This window comes from Neodiprion pinetum, chromosome 6 (assembly GCF_021155775.2).
Source record: "Neodiprion pinetum isolate iyNeoPine1 chromosome 6, iyNeoPine1.2, whole genome shotgun sequence".
NCBI classification, from domain to species: domain Eukaryota; kingdom Metazoa; phylum Arthropoda; class Insecta; order Hymenoptera; family Diprionidae; genus Neodiprion; species Neodiprion pinetum.
Genome location: NC_060237.1, coordinates 7,784,199 through 7,808,754, shown reverse-complemented (window position 1 = coordinate 7,808,754; position 24,556 = coordinate 7,784,199). Strand labels below are relative to the sequence as shown.

Genomic DNA, 24,556 nt, shown 5'->3' with positions numbered 1-24,556 from the left:
GCTCTATTTTCGTGATATATTGCTTGTTTGAATAATTGAATAATATAAATAACATGTAATACATTAGCCAGACGACTAGAAAAATCTACGAAGGCATAAATAATTCTACTCTCCGTTCCACGCTGGAATGTCACGTTGACGTTGTCGACGAAGAAGCAAAGGGAAGAGAAGCCAAGTGAAAATAAGAAAGAAACACGACCGTGGTTGCGGTTATCGACGGAAAAGGGATTTGGTCCGGTGTCAAAAGTGTAGAAAAAGCATCGTCTCCGCCGCACGATTAACGAATTTTTCACATCAGCACGACGTTCGAAGGTTTGCTTTTTAATCAACCCGCGACGTTGAATTGGTTCGAGTTTGAAGCGTCGAAAAAAAAAAAAAAGAAATGGAATAAATATTTTTTACACCAAGTATAGTTATATTATTTCATTTTTCCGCGACGTTGGATCCTTAATTAACACAGGAAAATGCATGTGCGGTAGGCGGTACGAAAAGCGAATTCGTGCAAGCGATTCTTTCCAACGGATTCACTCGAACACGCTTTCATTCGATGCGCAAAGATCACTTTCCGAACGAGGCATCACCGCATCGGAGAGTGCGTTTCGCTCTCGACGCACAAATTTCCAATCCCCTACAGCCAACCGTCCAGCCAATGAAACAACGAACCAACCCTCGGCTCCGAACCTGCATCACTAAACTGCTCGTTTGTTTGACAAACAATCGGATCGAGCCGTGAATTATTTCAAGTGCCTCACTTTGCGAACAGTCATTCGACAGAGAAGGGGAAAGAGAGGGAAAGAGAGAGAGAGAGAGAGGGAGAGGGAGGCTGATCCCCCTGCAACGATCAGAGTATAATAATTCGCGACCACAAGGAAAGAGGATCGCATTTTCCAGACGTGCGAAAAATAATTTATATTCCTTGGGGCTTCAATTTCCAACACGGAGCGGTAGGGAGAAGAAAAATTCAAAAAGATCATGCTTGAAATGAATAACTCGCGTTTGCCACAAACCGATGTAATGTAATCGCACAAAAATTGTAACGAATCGAGCGACAAAAAAGTGAAAAATTAACAAGTAATGAACGAAAAAAAAAAAAAAAACGGAATGACAGCAGAGAAATAGAAGCGATGTAAGGGGGAAAGAAACAAAGCAAACGACGTTCGTCCTGCGATTTCGCTTCTTCAATTATTCACCCTGCGAACCGTTTCCTCCGACTCTGTAAATATGTATAAACATATATTTACACACACACATATTGTTCGGCACATAATGACGTGGGCACAGAGGCCGAACATCGCAGTCATCGGTGAGTCGCGATCATCGAGTGAAGAACGCGAGGAGAGAAGACACGTAAATTAAATGCGTCGTTTTCCACCGATCGGATATGATTCTGATAACAAATGAACGATGACAGGTGAGCAAACCTTTTCCGCCTACAAGTTCCCCCCCCCCCCCCCCCCCCCCCGGCACAACCAACAAAAACCCACGCGCTTGTATGATGAAAATAATTAATTATAAGATTCGATTTCCCCGTCGTCGTTTTATTATAGTGGCTGACGATATATATATATATATGTATACGTATACTGTTTTGAAGGATGGGTTTTGCCTCTCTGCTCTGCTCTGCTCTGCCTGCCAGCCTGCATTATTCCAATCGATCGATAACACGTAATTATCTCGAGGCAATTGCCGCTTCATTTTCGACTATATTTTCCACAACAACAATGCACAATTTTATGAAGCTGAAGTTAGCCGACAGAGTCAGCGGTCAAACGTGTGTTTTTTGGAAATGGAAAACAAAATTTTGAATTTCAGACTTCGATACTTTATTCGAATGAACATTATAGAACGTGTGGCTGCTAATTCTGGCTTCTAGATTCAGCCTTGTCATCTAAGTTTGTTATCTAAGAGTCAAGAAAATAAAGGTTTTATTATTATCAATTGAAGAGAAACAATGAAATATTTTCTTCCATCACTTAATAAAAAGTACTGTGTAGGTGTATATAGAAAAAAAAAAACAAAAAGACTGTACAATGTGAGTATTGACCAAACTGTAAAGATTTTGGAAAAATTTAGTACCACATGAACGAAAACAAGTAAAATATTTACATCCGAAAAGCTGTAGTAAGAAAGAACATTTTTTTTTTTCAAACATGCTTATAAGAAAGGGTAAAAGAGGTTTGAATACTTCAACGATCTTCTTACCAGTCGAAAAAGTTCCACAGGCAGGTAAACATCTTGATTAAAAACTTGACGATCACGGATATAAATCTTGGAGTGTGTAATAACAGGAGAAAGAAAAACACGTGAAAATAAAAGTTAACTTTTCACCGTTTCATTTTCACATCACAAATGCTATGATTAACACAGGTTACAACTGAGTTTATTATACGTCGGTATGTTTTATACGGCGTATATAAATGTGTATAACATTACTTTATGCATATTTATGATAAGGCAATATTTTCCCTTTTCCCCTCCTTCGTTCCCCGAGAGCTGCAACAACAGCAGCAGCAGCAGCAGCAGCATAGCAGCCCTCTCTTTATGCATGAAAATTACGATCATGTGTCACATTTTCCGACACTTTTCACCAGGTGTGGTTAACGGGTTTATGGAAATTTTTTCGCACATTTTTCATTTCCTCTTCGATGTTTCGTTTGTTTTGTTTTGTTTTTTTTTTTTTTCTATCCCTTCCCGACTCTTTCCGACCCTCGCTCTCTCTCTCTCTCTCTCTCTCTTTTTGTGTAATTTTTCGATTATTATTTTAATTTTCTCGTATTTCTTTTAGTTCCCGTTTCTTACCCAATGAGCGAGAAATTCGCTCCTGAATATCGGACCAAATTCACAAAAATTAACATTCACTGCCGGTACAGTTCAACACGTTTGTAATAACGCACGTGCGCTCGTTCGGAATAAAAATAATAAGAAAAAAAAAGAAAATAATCTTTTTAAAAAAACCGTGTTTCACCACAAATGGCAAAAATAATATGTTTGATTTTCAATCGTTAAACCTCGTTTCAATTACCATATCCGTGCAATTACAATTATCTCGCACGCAAAGTATCGTCCCGCACAATTGTCTCGTTATATCGTCCGCTAATTCTTTCCATTTATACTTCGCTTAATTCGGTTGATATGAAATTTGCCCGCAATCTGCGCTTCGTCGCCCGCCCGCCCGACTTGCGGGCAGGTGTATTAATCTCATTCCCCGTAAATATTTCACCATCTTGCTTTCGCGAAACAAGCAATTCCACTCTTCATAATATCCCCCCGTTTCCCTCCCTCCCCTCATCCCCCGTCCCGGCAACTCACAGTCCCCGTCTCACAACCGCCACGTTCATCAATATTTTAAATCCCACATCCCCGATTCATCTCGCACAGCTGCACGAGAATTCCCGATTTGTCTCGATAATCATCGGAGCTTTCGGATAAATTAATTCGCTACCGTAACTAAAAGCTGGAAACGATGCAACCGGTACGAAAAGTGAGGATTGGAAAAAAAAAAAAACAGTTTTTTTTTTACTTGCAGATCAAAACAAAATAAAATCAACGATTGGGAAATATCGTCGAAAATAATACGTCGAATCACCGATCCGATTTTTTCATATTGAACTGCACTTTAGCGCACAAGATGCACTTGTACGGGTATACTTGTACGATAGAACGGGGTGACATTACGGGAGTTCGAGCCGCACTTTCTTTCGAAGAAAATGGGGAAAAATAAGACGAACAAAAATAGCAGATGTCACCCGGGTAACCGGAAGCGCGAAATGAGCGTGCGGCGATGCCGTTCGGAGGCGAAAGATGCGTGGGGTTGCTTCACCGGCTCGCGGCGAGGAAACGACTGCCGGTGGTTCGGGGTGCCGACGCCGACGCCGACGTCGACCCACCCCCGGGTAAACCACGACGCAGACCGCGCACGCCGCTCTTCCCGACCGCGACTCTGTTCGCCCTCTTCCCCTGCTCCTCTCCTCTCCTCTCCTTTCGAACATCCTGCACCTCCCCCACAGGCAACGTTTTATGCATATCGTACCAGTTCGACGTTATATCGTCCAGTGCATGCCGTGCAGCGTTTACTTTCACGTCAGCCTTTGTCTTTGTCTTTCTCTCTCTCTCTCTCTCTCCCTCTCTCCTTCTTCGCCCGTTGTATTGACTCGATATTCGCCGAGATGCAGGCGTAGAATGCCCCTCGCTGTTAACGGTTAATTGAACAACGTTCGACTAAACTTTCACCTACAGGTCATTTTCATCTTTCGATATTGTTCTTCGTTACATTATGCACTGTGGACAATTTCACACTCGAACGATATTTCTTTTCCGAACTCAATATTATGATCCTTTCGAAGTATAACAGGTGTGTAAAAGGGTTTTTAGGATCGATTTTTTTGTTTTTTTTTTTTCAATATACGCCGCGCTTCATCTAGCGACTCTTTACCATTCGCGAATAACGCGTATATATTAACATACTTATATTTCAAGTTTCTCACTTACAAGATTACTTCAAAATGACAGGTTACACTTACATGTAATACTCATGTATCAAAATGAAGTCAATTCAATTGACATGTACGTATATTTCATCAAATCTGATATACTGTCACGTACATATGCAACTTTAAATTATCTTCCAGAATGTACAAAACGATTTCCAACCAATACTTTATTAAGCCTTGATTCTACCCCAAATCAGTGAGAGCTGATTTTTTTTTCTCTATTTTGCATTATTTTTTTATACATATACAATCCAAGTAAGTAAAGCTAATTGAATTGCCGCAAAATTGATACTTAATCTGAAAAACTTGCAAGCCCGGAGGAAGAATAATGCGGGTTACTTTACCCCAAGAGACGCGTGTCCCGGCAGGAAGCTCGTGCTTTTTTTCACTCGAGTCTCTTCTCGCTTGTTTTTTTTTTTTTTTTTTTTTTTTTTTTTTTTTTTTTTTTTTTTTTTTTTTTTTTTAAACCACCTTTTTCACTCTCTCGGTCGGCTCTCTTCTCTCGTTAGGAAAAAGAAAATTGTGAATTTTTCTACCCTTGCACGGATACGGAATCGAACCCGCGGAGTGAAGAGAAACATGCCGTATATTATACGAGCAGCTCTTGTCACACAGTTTGTCGAGCCTAAGTATATTTTTCCAAATGTTTTGTGACGAGGGCAAGTTTGAATAATACTCGTAAATCAGGACTCTCCCTACCTTTTTAAAGTTATTCTGATATCTGCAGGGGAATAAAGACTTTCGCCCACGAACAAATATATATATATATATACACACGTATGTATGTGACACAAGGAGTTTAAAAAAATGGTATTCTCGTCGAAAGAATGTCAACTTTTTTTCTTCCAGGGAATGGCGAAATTGAATTTTTGAACAAGCGGTGGAAAAATTTTTTCCTCCTTCAGCGATGGCTCGATAGACTGAATTGAAAACGTGGACCGAGGTATGTGTGTAAATATATACACTTACGTATTCCATAACATTTTTTTCAACTCCTTGTGTCACATTTTTAAACACTGATATATCCACAACCGCTCGGAGAATGAAAAAAAAAAAAAAAAAAAAAAAAAAAAACGGTACCGCCGGCACATTTTAATTCATCTTAGTTTGCCAAATTCTTCTTTGACAATTAACTTGAATGACAATATCACTTTGAAACGTTGTTTATTATAACTTGAAGATGAAAATCAAAAGTTATACCAATAATATCGTCTCGCGGTATTTTCTACCCGTTCAAATAGTAAATTCAAAAACATTCAAACGCCTACGCATCGTGTGGAAGGAAAAGAGAAAATAAAATTTGTTGTATGAAAAATGTAAAGCAGACGTTACGAGCGTGTCAACGTCGCGCGTCTTATCCGCATACCGCACGATGTTGCGGTTAATCTTCAACGGAGAATCGGGCGTTGCGACGGTATAAAGCGCGAAAAAATTACTTGAATTTGACTCGGCGTTTTATCCCCGTCGTCGCTCGTCTCCATTTATCACGATGCCGGAGTGACACGGCTTTCGAATCACCGCACGGATTCCGCGGTTTAATACATACCGATACACTGAAGGTATATAGAAAAAAAATCAGTCGAATCAACTGCCTAAATGGCCGATCACGGAAGGGCGAATAAAAATTTAGTCGCTGCAACTGAACGTTAGCTTGAGTCAATGGTTAGCATATCTACAAATTACACTACGATGGAAAAAAAAAGAACTGCAATTAGAGCCGATTTCATTTTTTTACACACATTTTTCTTTCAAGAGAAAAACAAAAATTAAAATACGAGGTACCGTGGGGGGAAAGAAAAATAAGGCAACTTCACTTCTTCGTTAATTCAGCTCATTGTCCTTTCATCGGCCGGCGGGAAATTAATTAGCCAATTGTCAATTTTGCTGCAGTTCGTCTCTGCAGTATTTCGATTCGCTCATCAGGGTCAGACGCTGCATGCAGAGAATGCCGGATACGACGAGAAACGTAATTATCCTTTTCAATGGGGCGAATTTCCACCGGATTTTATCGCCACTCTCAGATAACGCCAAGATAGCATCGCGAACCGGATGTAATGCATCTCTGTAGGCATGGCTTTCCTTTGATCTTTAGATCTTGAAATCCTTGATCATGGTTACTTCGTGCAATAATAAGAGCATTGCTTATATTTATTTCAAAAAGAATATTGCTGTTCGTGTAAGTAACTCGATTCTTCCTCCACTCGCGGTTTGTTATCAATTTACTAGGGTTTCGAACATTTTTTTTTTTTTTGGCATCAATACCAGTTGCGTTTTCTTCACTGTACATACTATATTATCGAGGTGTAAATTCAGCGAACTAGACTCGAGATTCGCTGACCGGATACGTATTTAATCTAGGATCCAAATCTAAACGTCTGATCAAACTCTCCCCCTTTTCCTCATCTCGCCATCTTTTCTCCCTGACAATGAAATACAGGTAAAACGTAAAGGATTACTGCCAGCTAGAGGAAAATATTTCGCAGCTTTAAGACGGATGTGGGTAAATACGATATGGGTCAGTGTGTAATAAAAACAGCGAATGTAGGAAAGGAAACTGGATCAAAGATCGGAGTTTTCTTCTTAGCTTAAATAAAGCTCGCGTATAGATACTGAGCGTGACCCGTTTTCGACCACCGAGTTCGACATTCTGTTTTCACATCTTTTGCGAAAAACTACGTAATACATAAATCGCGAATGTCAGCGAATGTCAGGTATTTCAGGGGAGTTGGTTCGGAGTAAAAAAACTATACATAAAGAACGACACTTGTATAATAAAATTGAATCAGAGGTTATTATAGGTGTAAGTAGTAGATAATTACACGCGCGAAATTCGAGGAGAACGACTTCGAGTAATGGCAAAATCGAGAGGGTGGAAATCGGAGAATAAACTTCGTTACTAGGTGGACATATGTTTAAATATATAGTCGGTCGAATTTCAACTTTGAAGCGACGTTTCGCGGTATAAAATTCACGGATCGTACGTTTATCGCGTTCCCGCAGTATCAGGGTTTGAATATTCCCGACGATTTCTATGTGAAATTTTATCATTTACACTGTATATGTATATCACCGTTTACAAGAAATCGTGAAAGCAGATGGAGTCTACTATCGAAAATGACAATCTACGGCTGAAAGATTTACCGAAAAACTCAAGATAACGAGTCGCCAAAATTTCTCTCTTCAACATCTTTCAAAGCGTCGATGATGAGAATATATTTTTTTTCAAATCAATAAATCTATTTGTGAACATGTGTACGTAGAGTAACTACATTTTTTTTTTTGGGGGGGGGGGGAAATATCTATCTCTAAATCAAATATATGTATAATCATTGCGTGATCAGAGGATCGTTATAAAAAAATCGTTGTTTTAATTCCTCGAAAATAACATTTTTTCCTCTAAACATCCTTGTATAAACGTTACGCAAGTTAATTTTATAAGGCAACGAGGCGATACTGGGTAAAAAAAATACATCATGCCGGTAAAATTTGACGATGTTTAATTAAAAAGCTACCTCATTATTTTTACCACACGGCTTTCTCGCGAATGAGTTTTCAACTTCATCACCTCCATATGAGAATCCGAATTTCCCTTTCGAGCACATCTCTTTGACGTATAAATATTCTCTTTGACGATATTCGTTTATTTCTTTTTTTTTTTTTCATCATTTCTTATCAATTTTTCATTCGTATCTGTAACTTGTACAGATCATTTGCATGTATATGTAATATATAAGTATAAAATGTATATAACTAAATATATATACTGCTTTCGTTTCATTCTCTTCTCGTCTCGCGTTGTAATGCTGTCGCGTAATATCTCGAAGCTTTTACTGATCTCTGGCAATGCGGGTGTATGTGTATACATGTATATATATATACACAGACACACACCTATATACCTGGTATATTAAAAGTGGTGTGAGAAAAAGTCAGGAAGAAGAATTCCCCGTCTGTAGTGTGACAAACGTCAGGTGAAAAGCCGTCCCAATTCACCGTATATCCTAAAAACACAGTCGAGCACGTTCGAGCAAATAACCGTGTCCAAGGTAAAGCTTTCGTCGTGTCTCCACGTTCGTTTCTTCTTCATTTCAAATTTCTCGTAATTTTCATTCCGCTTAGAATACTTTGATTTTCAAGTATCACCTCCTGCCAGCTACACCGAAAAAATACTTAAACAGGCATCAACGAAACGAATAATTACATTTATACCTAAACCTAAACTGACAATGGGCAATGTTACATGGTATGATTAAAAGTTTATTCCTGCGGTAGACGCGAACGATCATTGAAATTATAAGTTTTAAAATCCCGAGTTAAAATTAGATCGACCAAAAGCAATGGATTATGCCTGTAAATACGATGGAGTTTACACGATATACATATAAATATGTATTTAAATATATTTTACTTCAGAGTTCGAGCGAACTTTACTCAACCTCTTCATCTTGCAACTCTGCCAGGCATATTTTGTCGAGATGAAAAAATTTTTCAAATAAAAGTTGCTCGACTTATTACGTACAACTTGTATTAAACGCATGTATATACAGACAATATACAGCAGCATGGAAGAGACAAGACGAGGACGATGATTAAATGGCAAAACAAAAGTGACGGTATACCTAAAGAAGGAAAGAGTCAAAGAGAAAGAAGAACTCGTCACTTTCAAACACGAAAATAAAAACTATAGGTGATTGGTACGACAACGAGCATGATTTTGGTTTTATTTTTCGATTTATTTATTTACTTTTTGTCGTATTCGCATAAACCTGCGGTGATTTAGTAAAAAATAATCAATCGATCACTCGGCGAAAACCTGCAGTTGATTGATTTTTGATTTTATTTAAATTTGGCTCACTCGGATGAATATTTGGATTGGATTGGATATGGCTTCGTGGAGAGCGGGTTGCATTGTTATCTGTGAATGCAACAATGAAACAATTTTTGGACGAATTGGGAACACGCAATGCCTAGAAAAATACGAATCGCAAATTTCCCAAGCCATACAAATACACGTTCGCAACCCAATTTCTTCGCGTTGCCGCGCGTCTTTTCATTTCCTCATTTCCTAGGCACCTGTAACCTGAAGTTTTTTTTACAGATTTCGAAGTTTAAATTAAACGAGGCGGTTCCGTATCTTGAACAAAGGATCGAGAACCGTGTCGGCGTGATGTCGGTAATATTTCCGAGCACGAGTTGTCTCAAGACCCCGAGATGTTGAGGCTGCGGAGAGATACGTATATATATATATATATACATAGATAAATTGATGCTGAAGGAAAAGTTTTCCACAAAAGACAAAGAAAATCGAAAGAGAGAGAGAGAGAGAGAGAGAGAGAAAGAAAATCAGAGAGGAAATCTGTCGCGCTTCCGGGAATGAAAAAGGTAAGAACGGGGAAATAATTTAGGACGGAGGAACGTTTATTTAAACTTAAAATTCGCTAATTGGATACAATATGGAATTTACGATGAAATTGAAATTTCTCATGTTTACCATCAATCGTTAAGATTGTGTTTGCCTACGATACGTTATATGCACACATGGAGGTATGTGTGATCTAGGCATCTATGCACGTATTATAGGTATGCATTTAGAAAGAGACTATCTATATATTCTCATCCTCGAGCGTACGTATCAGAAAAACTCGTAACGTAAACCCCTGCAATTTAATTACCAGAACAAACAACCTTATCCTTCGTGGAACGAGAGGAGAACCCTGGAATATATGAGATCACGTAATAATACTCGCAGGTGGATTCAAATATGTGCATATAATATGGATACTTGAACCTGGAATTACAAGCGACGGTTTCGATACGCACCGCGGATCCTATGCAAAGAAAACTCTTCGAAAACTTCCGATAGAAACTCCGAGGAAAGTTGCGATCGATAATAATAATTCGATGAGGGATATCTCTCAATTCCGCATCATTGCATATAAAGAGAGTAAATCTTTTTCGTTCCATTTTCGTTGTTTTTTTTTTTCTTTCTTTCTTTCTTTCTTCCTTTCCTTCTTTTCATTTTATTTTCATCCTTCTCCGTCGCTCGTCACTTTTTTCTTTTTTTTTTTTTTTTTTTTCACCTCTCCTGCAGCAAATATACAGAGAATCGGTAAACTCGATTACCCGAGGGTGAATAATAAAATATATTATACCGACTCGAAGGGAAATTTATAATGAATATAGCTACGCGGAGACAGATCGAAAGTAAAAAGGACATTTTTTTTAACCCCGCGCAAGGACGATGATTATATCGATTGAGATACTAATTTTATTAAGATAAATTCTCACTGCTTCTCTTTTCTCGCAACGAGTAATCATGTCTCGTTAACATCCCCCCCGTTATACGTATACCTCGGTTCGAGAGAAAGAGATAGCTTATTCGAAATTGCGGCAATTATTCGAGGCAATCAGGTTACGTTATACACGCGTAAGAATAAATTCGTAAATAGCAAAAATTGTTACAAATTTCATGTTGCGGTTACTGTTAAACTTTTTCAAGTCTTGAGAAAAAAAATAAATAAAAAATTGCCTATGCATCGATGAATTGTTAAAGTGTCTCATCCTTCCCTTTCCCTTTCCTTTGTTCCGTACATAATCCAGAGAGAACTTCCGTTGGGATTCGTACATCACCTTCGTAGGGTTAAGAGTATAGAATGACACCCGTATATATAACGGGTTGTAAAACACACATGGAATAACGACGTCGAAAGAAACGAAAGCGAAATGGTCCGCAGAGCTTTCGAGGATAGGTAGTAGCGATAAGGTCGGGTCCGCAGGATAGTCGTACCTACGGTGTGTAAAAGAAGAAAAAAAAAAAAATAAAATAAAAAGAGAGAGAGCGAGAGAGTGAGAGAAAGCAGCGCCGATCCGGAGGAAAATATCGCGGGGCAATAAAGAAGTCAGGGGAAAAAGCGCCGAGTTAGAGTGCTGCACCAAGACCAGAAAAGCCGTTGAAACGAGAAGCAGAAGGACGAGAAGGAGGAGGAAGATGAGGGGAAAAAGAAAAGGCGCAAATGTAAGGGGTGGAAAATCCGGTCGAAACCGAAGAGCGAATCTGCAAGAGGTTCCTTCCGCCGCGTTTTTATCCCTGACCAGCAAGCAGCGAGACTCCTGCGAGACTCTCCGGAGTCCGACTCGAAGGGTTCGGTTAAGTCTGGAAAAGATGGGATAGACTCGATAGTCCGGGGGTTAGATCCCAGGCACTAACTAAGTCGGTGGTGCGAACCGCAACGGGTAATGGGCCGCGACGCGATATATCGCTCCGAGTTCAGATATTTATAGACACCGGGGGACAGGAACAAACCTACAAGGCTCCTCTTCTCCTTTCCCGAATGCACCGCATTCTTGAGTTTCACTCTGATACGTATTAAATGGACGTGAGAAATCACTTTTGCATACGATTTTTAGAATCAAGAATAGGATATCAGATTTCGAATTAAACGGGAGTTTCACGCTAAATGAAACTACAAACACGAGTTCAAGAAAAAACTATACAAATTTCACACTAACAACATGCAACAACTCTTTAATGTAACCCGTTCTCGATGATTAATTGCTCGATATTTTCGGTGAAAATTTACAGATATGAACTTTTTTTATTTCTTCATTAACCAGCCGTTGAAACACTTGTGACAAGTAAGTCGTCGGATAGAAGACGAGAAGTGTATATTATAGTTAGTTGAATACAGAGATTTCTAAGATGAAGCTTAATTAGTCGACGAAAGCCTTGAATTTTTTTCCATTTTCCTAATCGACGTCAACTCGATAAAAAATTTCATTTAGATCCTCGAGTAAATTGCCGAGGGTTGCAGAGTTCGGGTGACGACGAGAAGTTAGGAGTAAATATCTTGTTAAAAGTTTTTTCCCAATCACAGGCAAGAGTTCGGTGTGTAGGTGATAGTCTCGTTAAACGGTGATAAAGTGTCTCACTCTGTACGATGTGGTATTTTTAGGTGTACGTATACACGCGCCTATACATACATACGTATACAGTACATATGCGTACAGAGTTGATTCCAAAACTAATCCTGCAGAGAGTCTTAATAAGGGTTGAAACTCCCTTATAATAACAGAGGTATATAAATTACACGGCGTCGTCTCATTGGACAAACACAAATTACACGGCGCTACCTTGAATTATTGAGTAATCGAAATCGGAGCACCTATCAGCTTACGGACTTCGAACTCAGACAATTTCGCGGTGTGAAAAAATAAATCGGCTTTTCAACCGAGCGGGGTTTTCGTACCGTATACACGGGTATAACGTACCAATAACACAGTTGCAAACCTTTGAAAGCGAATTACGGACTAGGCGGGGATCGGATAGTATACGGCATAAACGTCAAAGGAAGGATAATATTACGAGGAGCCCATTCGTGAGCGGCAAAAGCAGGTCTATAATCGCGCCTACGAACTGCCCAATTTATAACACAGGTAGTGGAAAGAGATTTCGGGGCGATTGTTGGTAAGCTTGATGTTTATTAGCGGTTACAAATGCAAAATTTTAAAATGGAGTAAATAAAGTTACGACGTAAATAATTAATTATCTACTATCGATCATCCGTTTACGTGGGAGTTGTTTCGTAACCTTCGCGTCGTTAAAACTCAATTCAAGCCCGAGCTGACTTGGGGTGTAATATTGCAATCGAATTTGCACACGTCTGGGTCTTTCCACTTAATACGCGCGATTTCCTCCATCTGATACACATGCGGAAGGGTAGATAATTGGATCAGATTGAAGTTAGTAAGATTAACGTAACGAAATATTGAAGCTAAAACCATTGATTTAAAAATTTAGAACGACTATTAAAGAGTTTAATTCCCAAAATCTGTATAAACTTTGCTTCTTAAAAATTGACTACTCAATTCGAGACGATCCTACAGTTGCGAAATAATTATTTTCCCTGAAAATGAATTGTTACATTAACGTTGTGAACTTTTCACTCTCTTGTAATTGCAATGTGCAGAAGGTGTATGTATACCCATGGCAGGGTTGTATTATTATTGTTATCAAGATTTGTCTCTTCGGAATTTAACGGATCGCAATTATCGATTCGGTTATACATATACATGTTAGTTCGATGAATTGGGGTACAAGCAGGTAACCGTATTAGCTTCAATAAAATTAGACAAACACCACGATCAATTTCACTTTTCGCTTAAATATGAGCTGAATACGATCGATCTCGTCGTTCTCGATCTGAAATCTAGAGGTAGTGAACGAATAAGTAGAGAGAAGGCGTTCTGTGAAATAAAAAGAATGAAATAAAGGTAAAAACAGAGATGAATGAGAAAACCAGGAAGGCGAATGAACGAATATATTCGAATTCGAAATAGTAAATGGCGACTCTCGCGTAGAAAATAAAGGGGGGTAAAATATCATGGAGGGAAAACGTGACCTCATCGAGTTTTCGAATACGTACGTCTATCGTAGGTACGGAATTCAATTATTCATTGTTATATGTAGTCGTATCATTCCATACGTCTACGGTATAGCAATACGACGTGAAACGTGGCTGGGGTGGAAAATTTTACGAATAAAATTCCACGGTTCAACGTTTACGAGCTGAGAGATTATATAAAAATTTGTATACAATGAACAATTATTCAGACAATTCTAGTCATTCCAATTATTATTAACGTCAAAAGCATTCGCTTAGCATGATTGCGGTAAATTCATATTCAATATAAAATCCAGTTTGCGATTGCAGATCACAAACATTTGTCCAATTTTTTTTTTTATCGTCACATTTTTAAGCTATACGTATAAAAAACGATATACATCTCAAGGTGAATTACGTTGAATTAAATGCAAATTAACCTATCGTCATTATGATTCAACATTTGATCGATAAATCAGTTGAAATTTGATATTATAATAATTTAGCGTCGGTGTTTTAATAAAAGTCTGTCTGACGAGGAAAAAAAATTCATCTGTCGTAAGATGTTTTGTTTTTTCGTAACTGACTCTGAGAAAACGCTTCATTTTACGCTAAGCAATATCTCTTTTATGAATTTACAACGCAGTAAATAATTTCTTCCAAGAAATCAGGGTCTCTGTTGTTCTAGATCGTTATTTCGTACAGTATAGATATGGTATACACCTTGATTGTATAAATCCATATTTTGATAAAAGTTCATGTAAAACTGCCTTAAATTAAATGAAATTATTTACCACGTATACATCGTATACGTAAGTAAAGACGATCGATCGTTACTTTTTAACAATGAAACAAAGTTTCATCAAGTAAAACGAAAACGGAATGACAAAACTTATTACAAATAACATTCATCGTCAGTTCTGAGAGCTCGTTTGAAATTTTTACAACGATCGCAAATAATCGGCAGCATTGTTCGTACGTGAAGATATAGAATTTTTCTAAATGTAAAAAAATCTGCAAACGCGGGCGAGACTTTCATGACAAAAGCCGCATCGAGTTGTTACGCAGGGGTTGGTTGGTTGGTTTTGAATTCGTTCTTCTTCTCCGCATACACCGCGGGAATTATTTATGACCGGGAGTGCTCTCGAAAGGGTGAAGCGAGGGTGAAGGCACGACATTAGGCGTGTGGCACGGCACGACACGGCACGACGTGGATTTTAAGCCCGCGAGAAAAGAGCCGACGAGGATGCACAGGGGGCTTTATTATAACTCGCATCGTATTCTTTCGACGCGTGAACGCTACGCGGGGTGATTAACGATCGCGTTATCCGTCACATCCACCCCGCAGGACCAACGACGACGCCCCGCCCCCGAAAAAACCTGCGACCCTCGACGTCCACCCCGATACCCGAGAGTATTCCTGAAAGGTGACGCGCGAAATTTAAGGACGAATGGAAACGGTTTTTCAATAATTAGGGACGACTGGCTGACTCAAATTCGGACGAGAATAACGCGAAAAAACCATTCTAATATTTTTAATAGAAAGTAGTGCGTTTCGAAGATTATCTTTTTTTCAATTAATTCGATTGAAACTTCTTCAGTAGACGATAAATAATGTATCCGAAACATTTCATTTCTTCGTGTCTTTTTTTCATCGAAATGTTTTTGAGTCATCGACGTTCTACTGACCTACTTATAATCCTTCTCTTTTTCTAAAGATTCTGAATAATCAGTCTTTTGTTTTTTGTACTCCGATTGTTTGCTAAAATATTCTTCCTAGAAAAGGGTGCAACTTTTAATCAAGCAAAATACATGATTTGAAACGTTTCAAAAGTTTCAATGTGTACTGGAAATAAATCAAGATTTCTGTGAGTAGAATTGAAATTTTCATAGCATAAAAATACTCCACACTGTTCTGAAAACTATGCCTAGAGAAAAATTATCTTATCAAGACGCCGAATTTCTTGAGCATTTTTTAAGAATTTAAATAGAAGGGGGATTGTAAAAAAGTTTAGATATTCATATATCACTAAACCGTACATTTGCATGAAAAACAAAAACATTTAACCGTAAGACAAGATAAAAGTATCTCATTTCCGTTCGTGAATGATTCGCTACATGAAAATGTAATCGTGGTCCAAAATTAGCCTGAGATTCGTCATTTCGATTTCTCGGGAAGTGAATGTCGTTCATTTCTGATACACACGATAATCGAGTCGATTATGTCTCTCCCTGATTTACCGCCGCGTCAAAGAAGAGACGGGGAAAAAATGACTCGGTAATTTTCACCGCCACGAATGAGGCGCGATAAAATGCTTGACGAGCATCCCCGATCCCATTTTTCAACGAGAAACTCCGCGGCGGCACGTCTCGGTTATAAATTATTTCCTAAACAGAATTACCGGCGGTATCGCGTGACTTTTGGGTCACATTATTACCGCTAATGGGTCCGGGATGTCGAACCGCGCCTATCCGTTCAACCACCTTGTATCCCCATGTTCGCCAAATATAAAGATGTATTATTCGCTCGAGTTTGATATTTTGCACGATTCGCTTTCGTAAATTTCACGGTTATCGCAAACTCTAGTTTTCAAAATTTCCCCACCACTTTTTGCCAAATTTATTCTTCAAATCCAACACATTTTCTCTATATTCCATGTCGGACCGAGGAAGCATCCGATAAAAATTTGATGCACAAAAATCGTAGAATTGAAAAAACTGTACATACAACAATTCTTTACGTAACAACTATTTTACAACGACTTAAAATGTTTTTTTTTTTATTGCTTACCGATCTGAATTTGTTGTTGTAAAGAATATCAATATAGATTTTTTTTCAGAGTTATTCATCCATTTTCTTCGGTGTGAAAATTTCAAAATTTTTGCAACAACAATGTCTCTTGTACATACATAGAAAAATACAAGAAGATATTCGAGATCGTAGTAAGACTGTTTTCAAAAAACTACACAACACAAACCAATTCCCATATACTTTCAATACCAACTCGCGATGAAATTAGCCAAATTCACAAAATTTTCCAAACTGGTTTCATTTTATTTATTTCCCTGAATTTTATCGCGAACCAAAAATGCACACAGTGCAAAAACCTTCGTCCCTAATAACAGAATTCCTGCAGTTACGTGAGGCGCTTACTGTTGTACATATACATACCTAGCAATACATACACAAAACGATCGTGTGCGAATATATGAATTTATCGAAAAGAATTTTTATCAAAATCCAGGTACACAAGATGTAAATGAAACATGTATATAACATAGATGGAGGCGGCGTCACGTATTTCATACTTTCGCAAATACCGAGGAACCCCGCCCACCCAATTTCCGGGCATCTACACGCCGCGAACAATTCCCGTTTAATATCGCACGGGTTTCTGCAGATTTATCCAGAGCCAGCAAAGGACAGGCGTAATTGGTCGATTGAAGAGAGAGAGAGAGAGTCGCAAGGATAAGGACGAGTGTCCTTGAGGAAGGCGGATTCAGCAAAGGTAAGCCGCGTTCTGGATGCTGGCAGTGCGGAAACACGAGTGGAACGGAACAGAACCGTCGAATTAATGATGCGAAATGCAGACGAGGTGAGAGCCGATTTAATGAACTACCGGTAACGATGTATAATGTATAATATGCCCAGAGGTGTGGGTGTGCAAAGGTATTTCTGTAACGAACTGCACTTCGCAGGCGTACAACAATTTCACGACTCATCCCCTCCACGTCGCGGTTTTCACCGTTTCCCGCATTTCCGTCCGTTTCAACCAACCGGCGCGATAAAGTAAGAAAGAAAACAAACGATACGCCGATTCGTTACACTATACTGCAGTTTCAATATCTTTATTCGGATGGGAAAAAATTCCCAGATAATTATTATAGAATACCGCATTCGTAAAACGGAAAAGCTTAATTACATTTATGATCATTTATATGTACACAATGTTGTTACAAATCGTTCGATTTTTGCAGAACCAATTGATTCGTCTGAGCATCACGGAATGAAGCGCAGAATTTCAAACTGGACTTTAAACTATTCTGTTATGAGACTAAATTTTTCACATGAAAATCGTTTGGTCGGAATTGGTACCTGGTTGTAATAAGCTGTTTGAGAAAACGATTATTTCGAACAGATGTTGGTAAATGATCGTGTGGAACCGAATATTCGTTCGTTGCATTAATTTGTGGTCTCAAGATTCCAATTACAACAGATTACGAGTCGAAAAATAACGAAGGATTCAAGTGTTGAACCCTGAGAAAAAAACATCTGACCAAGAGAATCGAGGAAAAAGTAAATTACAGTAATTTTCTCAACCTATTAAACGCACGATAGAGTTCGGTCGTATTTCTTAAAATCCAAAGACTGTGGACAACGAAACACAACAGATGGAGACGGTATGCCGGATTACATAACGAATCTGCACAATTCAAGGAACTTTAATTCGTTCAGAGTAGAAAAAAAACGTCAAAATTTGAAAAAGCAAAGACTGGATGTATTTCAAAGTATTTCATATAAGATCGTGTACGATGTTATAAATTTTCAAAATTAATTACGAAAGCGTTTTGACATCGGCATTATAAGAATATCCCAAAAAAAAACGGGTAAAACAGAAACGAACGAAAGCCTGAGCCGATGTTTGACCTTAAAGTTCGTAGTTGCAGATCCCTACGGGTAGGAGATTACCGGAAGTGGATTTTCCGCCCCGGGAAACAGTCGATACGGAAACGGATTCAAATGGAGGCACAATTTTACGTCGGAGTGCAACGTTACCTGGAGTGGAGAGCGCAGACGCGCGACGTTGACGACGAGTGAGTCGACGGGCGTGATGGTAAGACGTGTAGAGAAGGTTCATTTCGATGCTGATGACCTTGATGGTACTTCCGGGAGTTGACGGAGCTTCGCAGCGTCCCCGGATGATGGCGATGCGGCGTGGACTCCTCACTGCAAAAACAAACCCGGAATATCCGGCGTTAGTAAGCTCGAGCTTCGATTCCTTTGGGTTACCCACCGAGCTTTTCCCGACCTATTTTCAACCCCGGCATTTCGTTTTCAACAACTTTCGCAAGCTCGACGGTGGCTCGGTCGGTAATACAGCTCGCTACGCCACGTAAAATCATTTTCTTTTCTTACGCTGACACGTTTTTGAGATTGGGTTCGACACATCAACGATGTATATCACAGTTATTTTATGTATGTGTGTGAACTTGTGATTTTGAGGTTTTTTTTCTCCATTCCGAAGACAGATTCATTCGACTCTATCAATTTTACTATTTATTTTCAAAGCTCCATTTCATTACCAATATTTCAGTAGAATTACAATTCATTGATTCTTTCCAACTGCATTGTTTTACCGTCCCGTTACTCTGTTTTCAGAGGAAAACCGAATGAAAAGTTGAATTTTCTCTAAATCTCCACGTTTGAAGTCTAGAAAATCACCTCCAATTACTTCCCGATGGACGTCTGTGTGTTTTGCTTGCATGTACGTACGTATGTGATACATTTTTTTGTCCGACGATTTTTCGAGAACGAGTGACCGGATTTCAATGAGTTTGGTATCAACCAACGTGTCTTATCGAAATTTAGAAATGATTAGATTTTGAATTAGACAGGTTCAGTACTTTTCGAATAGTATTGAATAACAAAATTATAAAAATGTAACACAAAATGATGATATTTTGAAAACAGATAAACGGATTCGAATGAAAATTGTCACCACGAGAGGTTTCGGGTCGCTGACCACGAATCTAAAGTCAGATTTGCGAAAGTCTTATTATGATTTACATTATTATTATCATGATTTCAGGTCAAAACGAGTTTGAAAACAGGAAGTTCAAAGGCTGGCTCGTGGTTATCCCAAACCCGCTTGTTTTTTAAACATCGAATCGAACCCGTGCCCATATATATCGACACATTCTGGACGAATCAGTACAAACATAACTGTATAAAATTTTTACATCATCAACGAAGAAATGGTTAAAAATCAGTCAATTTTTTCTGCTACGCAACTGAAAAAGGCAAAATCATAAATAGACACGCATCACGACTTGTATTAGATAAAGCAAACATATTATACGTGTAAGTAGAAGCGCTGACAATAATATACGTAGCGTAAGCGTTTAAAAAGGGGCGTTCCTTGTGTGACACTTATACGTACATCCATACGTACATACACACGTTGTTCGTATCTTATCTTCTCACACGTAATTCCGTGTATAGCATTAGACCGCGATGAGATAATGCCGCCGGACTTGATTAAGATAATCATGATATTGGTGGACGGGTAACGAGCTTAATCTCCGGTAGGGACAAGACGTCGTTCGAACGTTACGGGATAATACAGCACCTTTAAACCTCTTACGATCAGCCGTAAATCAAACTTCGAACTTAGTATGTGAAGCAAATAGTCTCTTTACAGTAATACAAAGTATTAATAATCATCTTCTATAAACAACGGTTAATTGATTGATGCGAAAAATTATTTAGTACAGGTACTACAAGTCTTTCGCATTTTTCATTCAAACATCGTACGGTGATTCAAACGGTGAAAGTTTTTCGGGAGGATCAAAGTATTTTTAAACGTTTGCGATTTAATATTGAAGAGAGATCTGCCAGCTACGTTTTACGCTTGTCGCTCCGATTGGGTCCGTTTTCTCGGTCGACAAAAAGATCTTTGGTGAACAGAGAGTATTTCAATTACTGAAATTCGGAACTGATTTACCGGAAATCTATAATGCAAGGAACGTTTCGAATTCATTGTTTTTTTCAACTTGGCATAAATTGTATAAAAATCTAACTGCAACAGTCAAAATCATTTTTAATTTCCCAACATTTTTCCAAACTATTTTCAATCTTAATCCTTGATATTCGTATCCGTGATTCGACAAGTAACAATCAAACATTGGCAAAAATTTACAACACTTTTTAAAAATCTTCCAACGACGCATAACAACTTTTATACTTTCTAACAAAGTACAAGTAATTCTGTGACTGAAATATCCGGTATAATCGCCCGTGCAATATGATTCACAGGTTAAAATACCAGGTGACCGTCATCACCGATTTCAGTATAAGACGGCGCAAAGTGCGATAACCGTACCGTGAAATTAACTATGACCAAATTAATCCTATCAAACTCGCCCTGGAAGCTCTCTCCATAATAGTCCATCAAAACCGATTACCTCAGATTCTCGTTCAGCTAATCCCTGATTACTTCCGCTCATAAAATCGAGATAATCATGCACGACGTGTGACAACTTGAATGAATCGGTTAGTTACACCAAGAAAGAATGATTCGCGATACGTTTGCCCCTTTCATCGCTATAAAAGCTTCAAAGAGTAAAAGTAGGTAGGTACCGGTGCTTTATTATGCGCGTTCACGAACAACGAGGCAGCTTATCGAGCCTCGAATAGCACCGCAAAACTGAACGGTTCCTTATACCGTGAGAAAACACATAATCATACAAGTGTGCGTAAGCTCGTCCGTAACGCACACAAAAACAACTCTCGGCGTAGGTGGCGAGTGATAAGCGTTATCGACGATAGGAAAGACGCCGTGTGAGACGTCGGATCTACTCCGAGTTTTTAAAAAGGTTATACGACGGGAAAAGGACATAAGGAAGGAGAAGAACGGCGCGGAGGCAAACAGCCGTAAGGACCCTTTAACAGATCCCTGACCAAACCGTTAACAAGGATTGGAGGGCTGTTTACGCGTTCCGCGGTAAAGACTGATAAAAGAGCAGTGTGAGGTGCATTGTGTACACAATAACGTACCAGCTAGGTGCGCATATGTGTATATATATATGTATATATATCACAACCATTTTATATACCATGTACTGCAGTACTACATACACCGACATGTGCAGCAGCCGACGACGTGCAGAGCTCAGGTGATAAATGATATCGCAACAGACGTACATGCACGGGATGATAAACGAGGTGCGTCGTTGTTGGAAAACTGTGCGGAGTATAGTTTGTTTTTTTTTTTTTTCAAAATTGTTATACACGGTGGAAAAATTTTACGAGATTAAAAGAACGGAGGAAAGGAAAAATATATGATCCCAGCGTGTAGTGAGCAAGAAATGATGATGCGTGGGTCATTTATTTTCCGTATACCTACGTTGTATGAAACATATTACAGGTTATACATCGTATATACGTGTATAGATCGGTAAATTTCACGCGAAGCGATGCTGCTCGTATGTTGGTTGCGTAGCGCAGGTATCCATGGATATCACAACCGCACGCATGCCCGCACAGTTTCGTTTCTAACGTACCGAATGGATATTACAACCACGTAACTCTTGCATCTGCTTCGCGACCGGAAATAACAACAAAGACTGAAGTTATTTTCCCCGGCGACTAGTTAATTGTGCACAGGTGAGAAAATAACGCCCGAAATACAATATACGAGAAAAAGATAATCACATGTTGGTGCTGCTTTTTGTTTTCTTTTCTTGGGTGCCTGTGTGCTTTTACTAAGAAGGTGAAAAATCCGATTGCTTATTGGTACAACGCAATTAATCTGAACGATAAATGATCGTGGTCTTTAATAAACTTGAATGAAGATTCGATGACGAAATGAGTAAATGGTGACTCGTTTCACTTCGCAAATTTATGTATAAAGTTACTGTTAACTGTACACGATGTGTAGCATGATCTGCAGTTACCGAAAACCATTCATACGCCATAGAACAGCGGATGAGGCTGAAGTTAGTAACGTTAACGTAACGAAACATCAGGTAAAAATCATTATTGCGCAATTTTGGAATTACTTTCAAGGAATTGTTTTTGCAAAATATGAGTATATTTCATTTATCATGGTTCATTTTTTACTATCTTCCTCCTCGTAACAGCGGAAGCAGAAAAAATTAGTTCCCTGAAAACTAGACGTAACGCAGGATTGATTTAATAGTTGGTGGGTTTCAACCGGATCCAGAACCTCTCAAAATAGGGAAATCAAAATTTTCCGTTTCCCAAAACCGTCCAAAAACGCGTGCCCCTCGTACAACCATCTGATTGTGAGAACAAATGCGCGTATGGTAGATTGTCGGTGTACGATTGGTGTTGGTGGACGAGGGTGCGGGTAACAAGCGCGTACCTGCATGAAGAGCATACACGAAGTGGAACAATGTGTGAGAGTGTATTACACGATGCGTGCCGAAGTACCGGCGTTTCGAAGGGCAGATGTTCCGCCGGAAATTATAATAACAGCGTCCGAGTTCGTTCGAGATAAGATAGACCCGTCGGTGGTGTGTAAAATATCGAAAACGATGAACGAAGCAAGGAAGGAAGGAAGGAAGGAAGGAAGGAATAACATCGATCAAACGACGAGCGCTTTGCGATAACGAGCAAATTGTTGATTAAGTACCCGCAGCGAAGGAGGAGGAGGGTTCCGAAAGAAAAGAGGGAAAAACCGAGGGCGAAAGCCACGCGCGTCGTTGTTTGGAACGTTGTTACCGCACCGAACGGATGATAGCCTTCTCTTTTTCTCTTTCGAATGGTTATAAAGTTGTTGTCGTACCTTGTCGTGTTGTTGCAATTCTTAAAGCTGACCATTTTCCTGAGATCCGTTTTATAAGTTCAACGGAACGACGAGAATGATCACCACCAGCCTTGAACTCGAGAGACTCGCATCACACCTTCACCGACAAGCACTGGTGGGCACAGACACACACACACACACACACTCGGAAACGCGGAGTGAATTCACCTTGAACCAACACCGTAATCATTATACCTCCACAGATTTTAACGACACAGCATCACTCCACTAAGGTAACCAATCGAAAAACGCAGAGAAACTGAACTTGTCTACTCCATTGATCCCACAAAGGAACACGCAACGTCCAGGATTTCGAATTGGAGTATCGCCGGTGCTTCCTTTCATTTCATATAACTTTTGGCATGGCACCTGACAACCGTGAACCGCTTACCCACGCGGCCTGAGGGCAACTGACGAGCTCTGAGCCACGCTGAATGACCACTTGTCCCCTCTTTCCCTGGCTACCCGACACACCGAACCACAGGCGTCAAGCCATAGTCCAACCAAAGCGACGCGTCTTCGGGTCTCTCGGAGTATTCCGACACCCTCGAAGGGATGACGAAGTGCAGGGATCATCCACGCTCACGAAAAGGGTCCGATGGCTTTACCGAGAAAAGGTCCTTTTCCTCCCATTCCAGTCCTGCTCCGACGAGTCTGGGTCATGTTTCATTCTTGAAACAAACCAGCTTACGGACGTTGAGACTGCTGTCATGGTCACTTCGTGCATTGTGGTAAATCAATCACTGTGGAGAGTCTGGCTACATACCGTTGGGTCTTGTTCGAGGATCGTTACCTGGTGATGGTTTAAAAATTAAAAAAAGTACGTACCGTCGAAACGATGCTGTTCGCGGGTGAAAATATTACGACTTGTTTGGTCTTGTAACGAGGTTGACATGTTTGAACGTTGTCGATATTCGCAACCATTATTTAGAAAAACCTCCAAGGAGTCGGTCACGATCTTTATCGGATTATGAAATCGGTCGAGACACTCCGTGGTTCGCATAATTGCGATTCAGTTCGGACGATTCGCGGTCTCAGTTTAGCTAACCAGCGTCTTCGCCTCCTCGTCCTTTGTTGGCTTCGGCGAAAATTGGATCCTTCTCTCCTCTCCTCCCCGGCTCTTCTCCTCAGGTTC

The 24,556-nt window shown here is 39.5% G+C and overlaps 1 protein-coding gene across 7 annotated transcripts in view; it reads right to left on the bottom strand.

The window, feature by feature from the left end:
* LOC124221779 (serine/arginine repetitive matrix protein 2) overlaps positions 1-23,803 on the bottom strand; it is a 142,236-nt gene extending 118,433 nt beyond the window's left edge. For all 7 annotated transcript variants that reach the window (XM_069137040.1, XM_069137041.1, XM_069137043.1 and 4 more), the window contains exons 1-2: positions 23,401-23,803; positions 18,648-18,818 (exon numbers count right to left, since the gene is read on the bottom strand). In XM_069137040.1, coding sequence (XP_068993141.1) covers positions 18,648-18,818; positions 23,401-23,435 — 206 coding nt within the window. In that variant the 5' untranslated portion in view covers positions 23,436-23,803. The remainder of the gene's footprint in view (positions 1-18,647; positions 18,819-23,400) is intronic.
* Between the last annotated feature and the right edge of the window lie 753 nt (positions 23,804-24,556).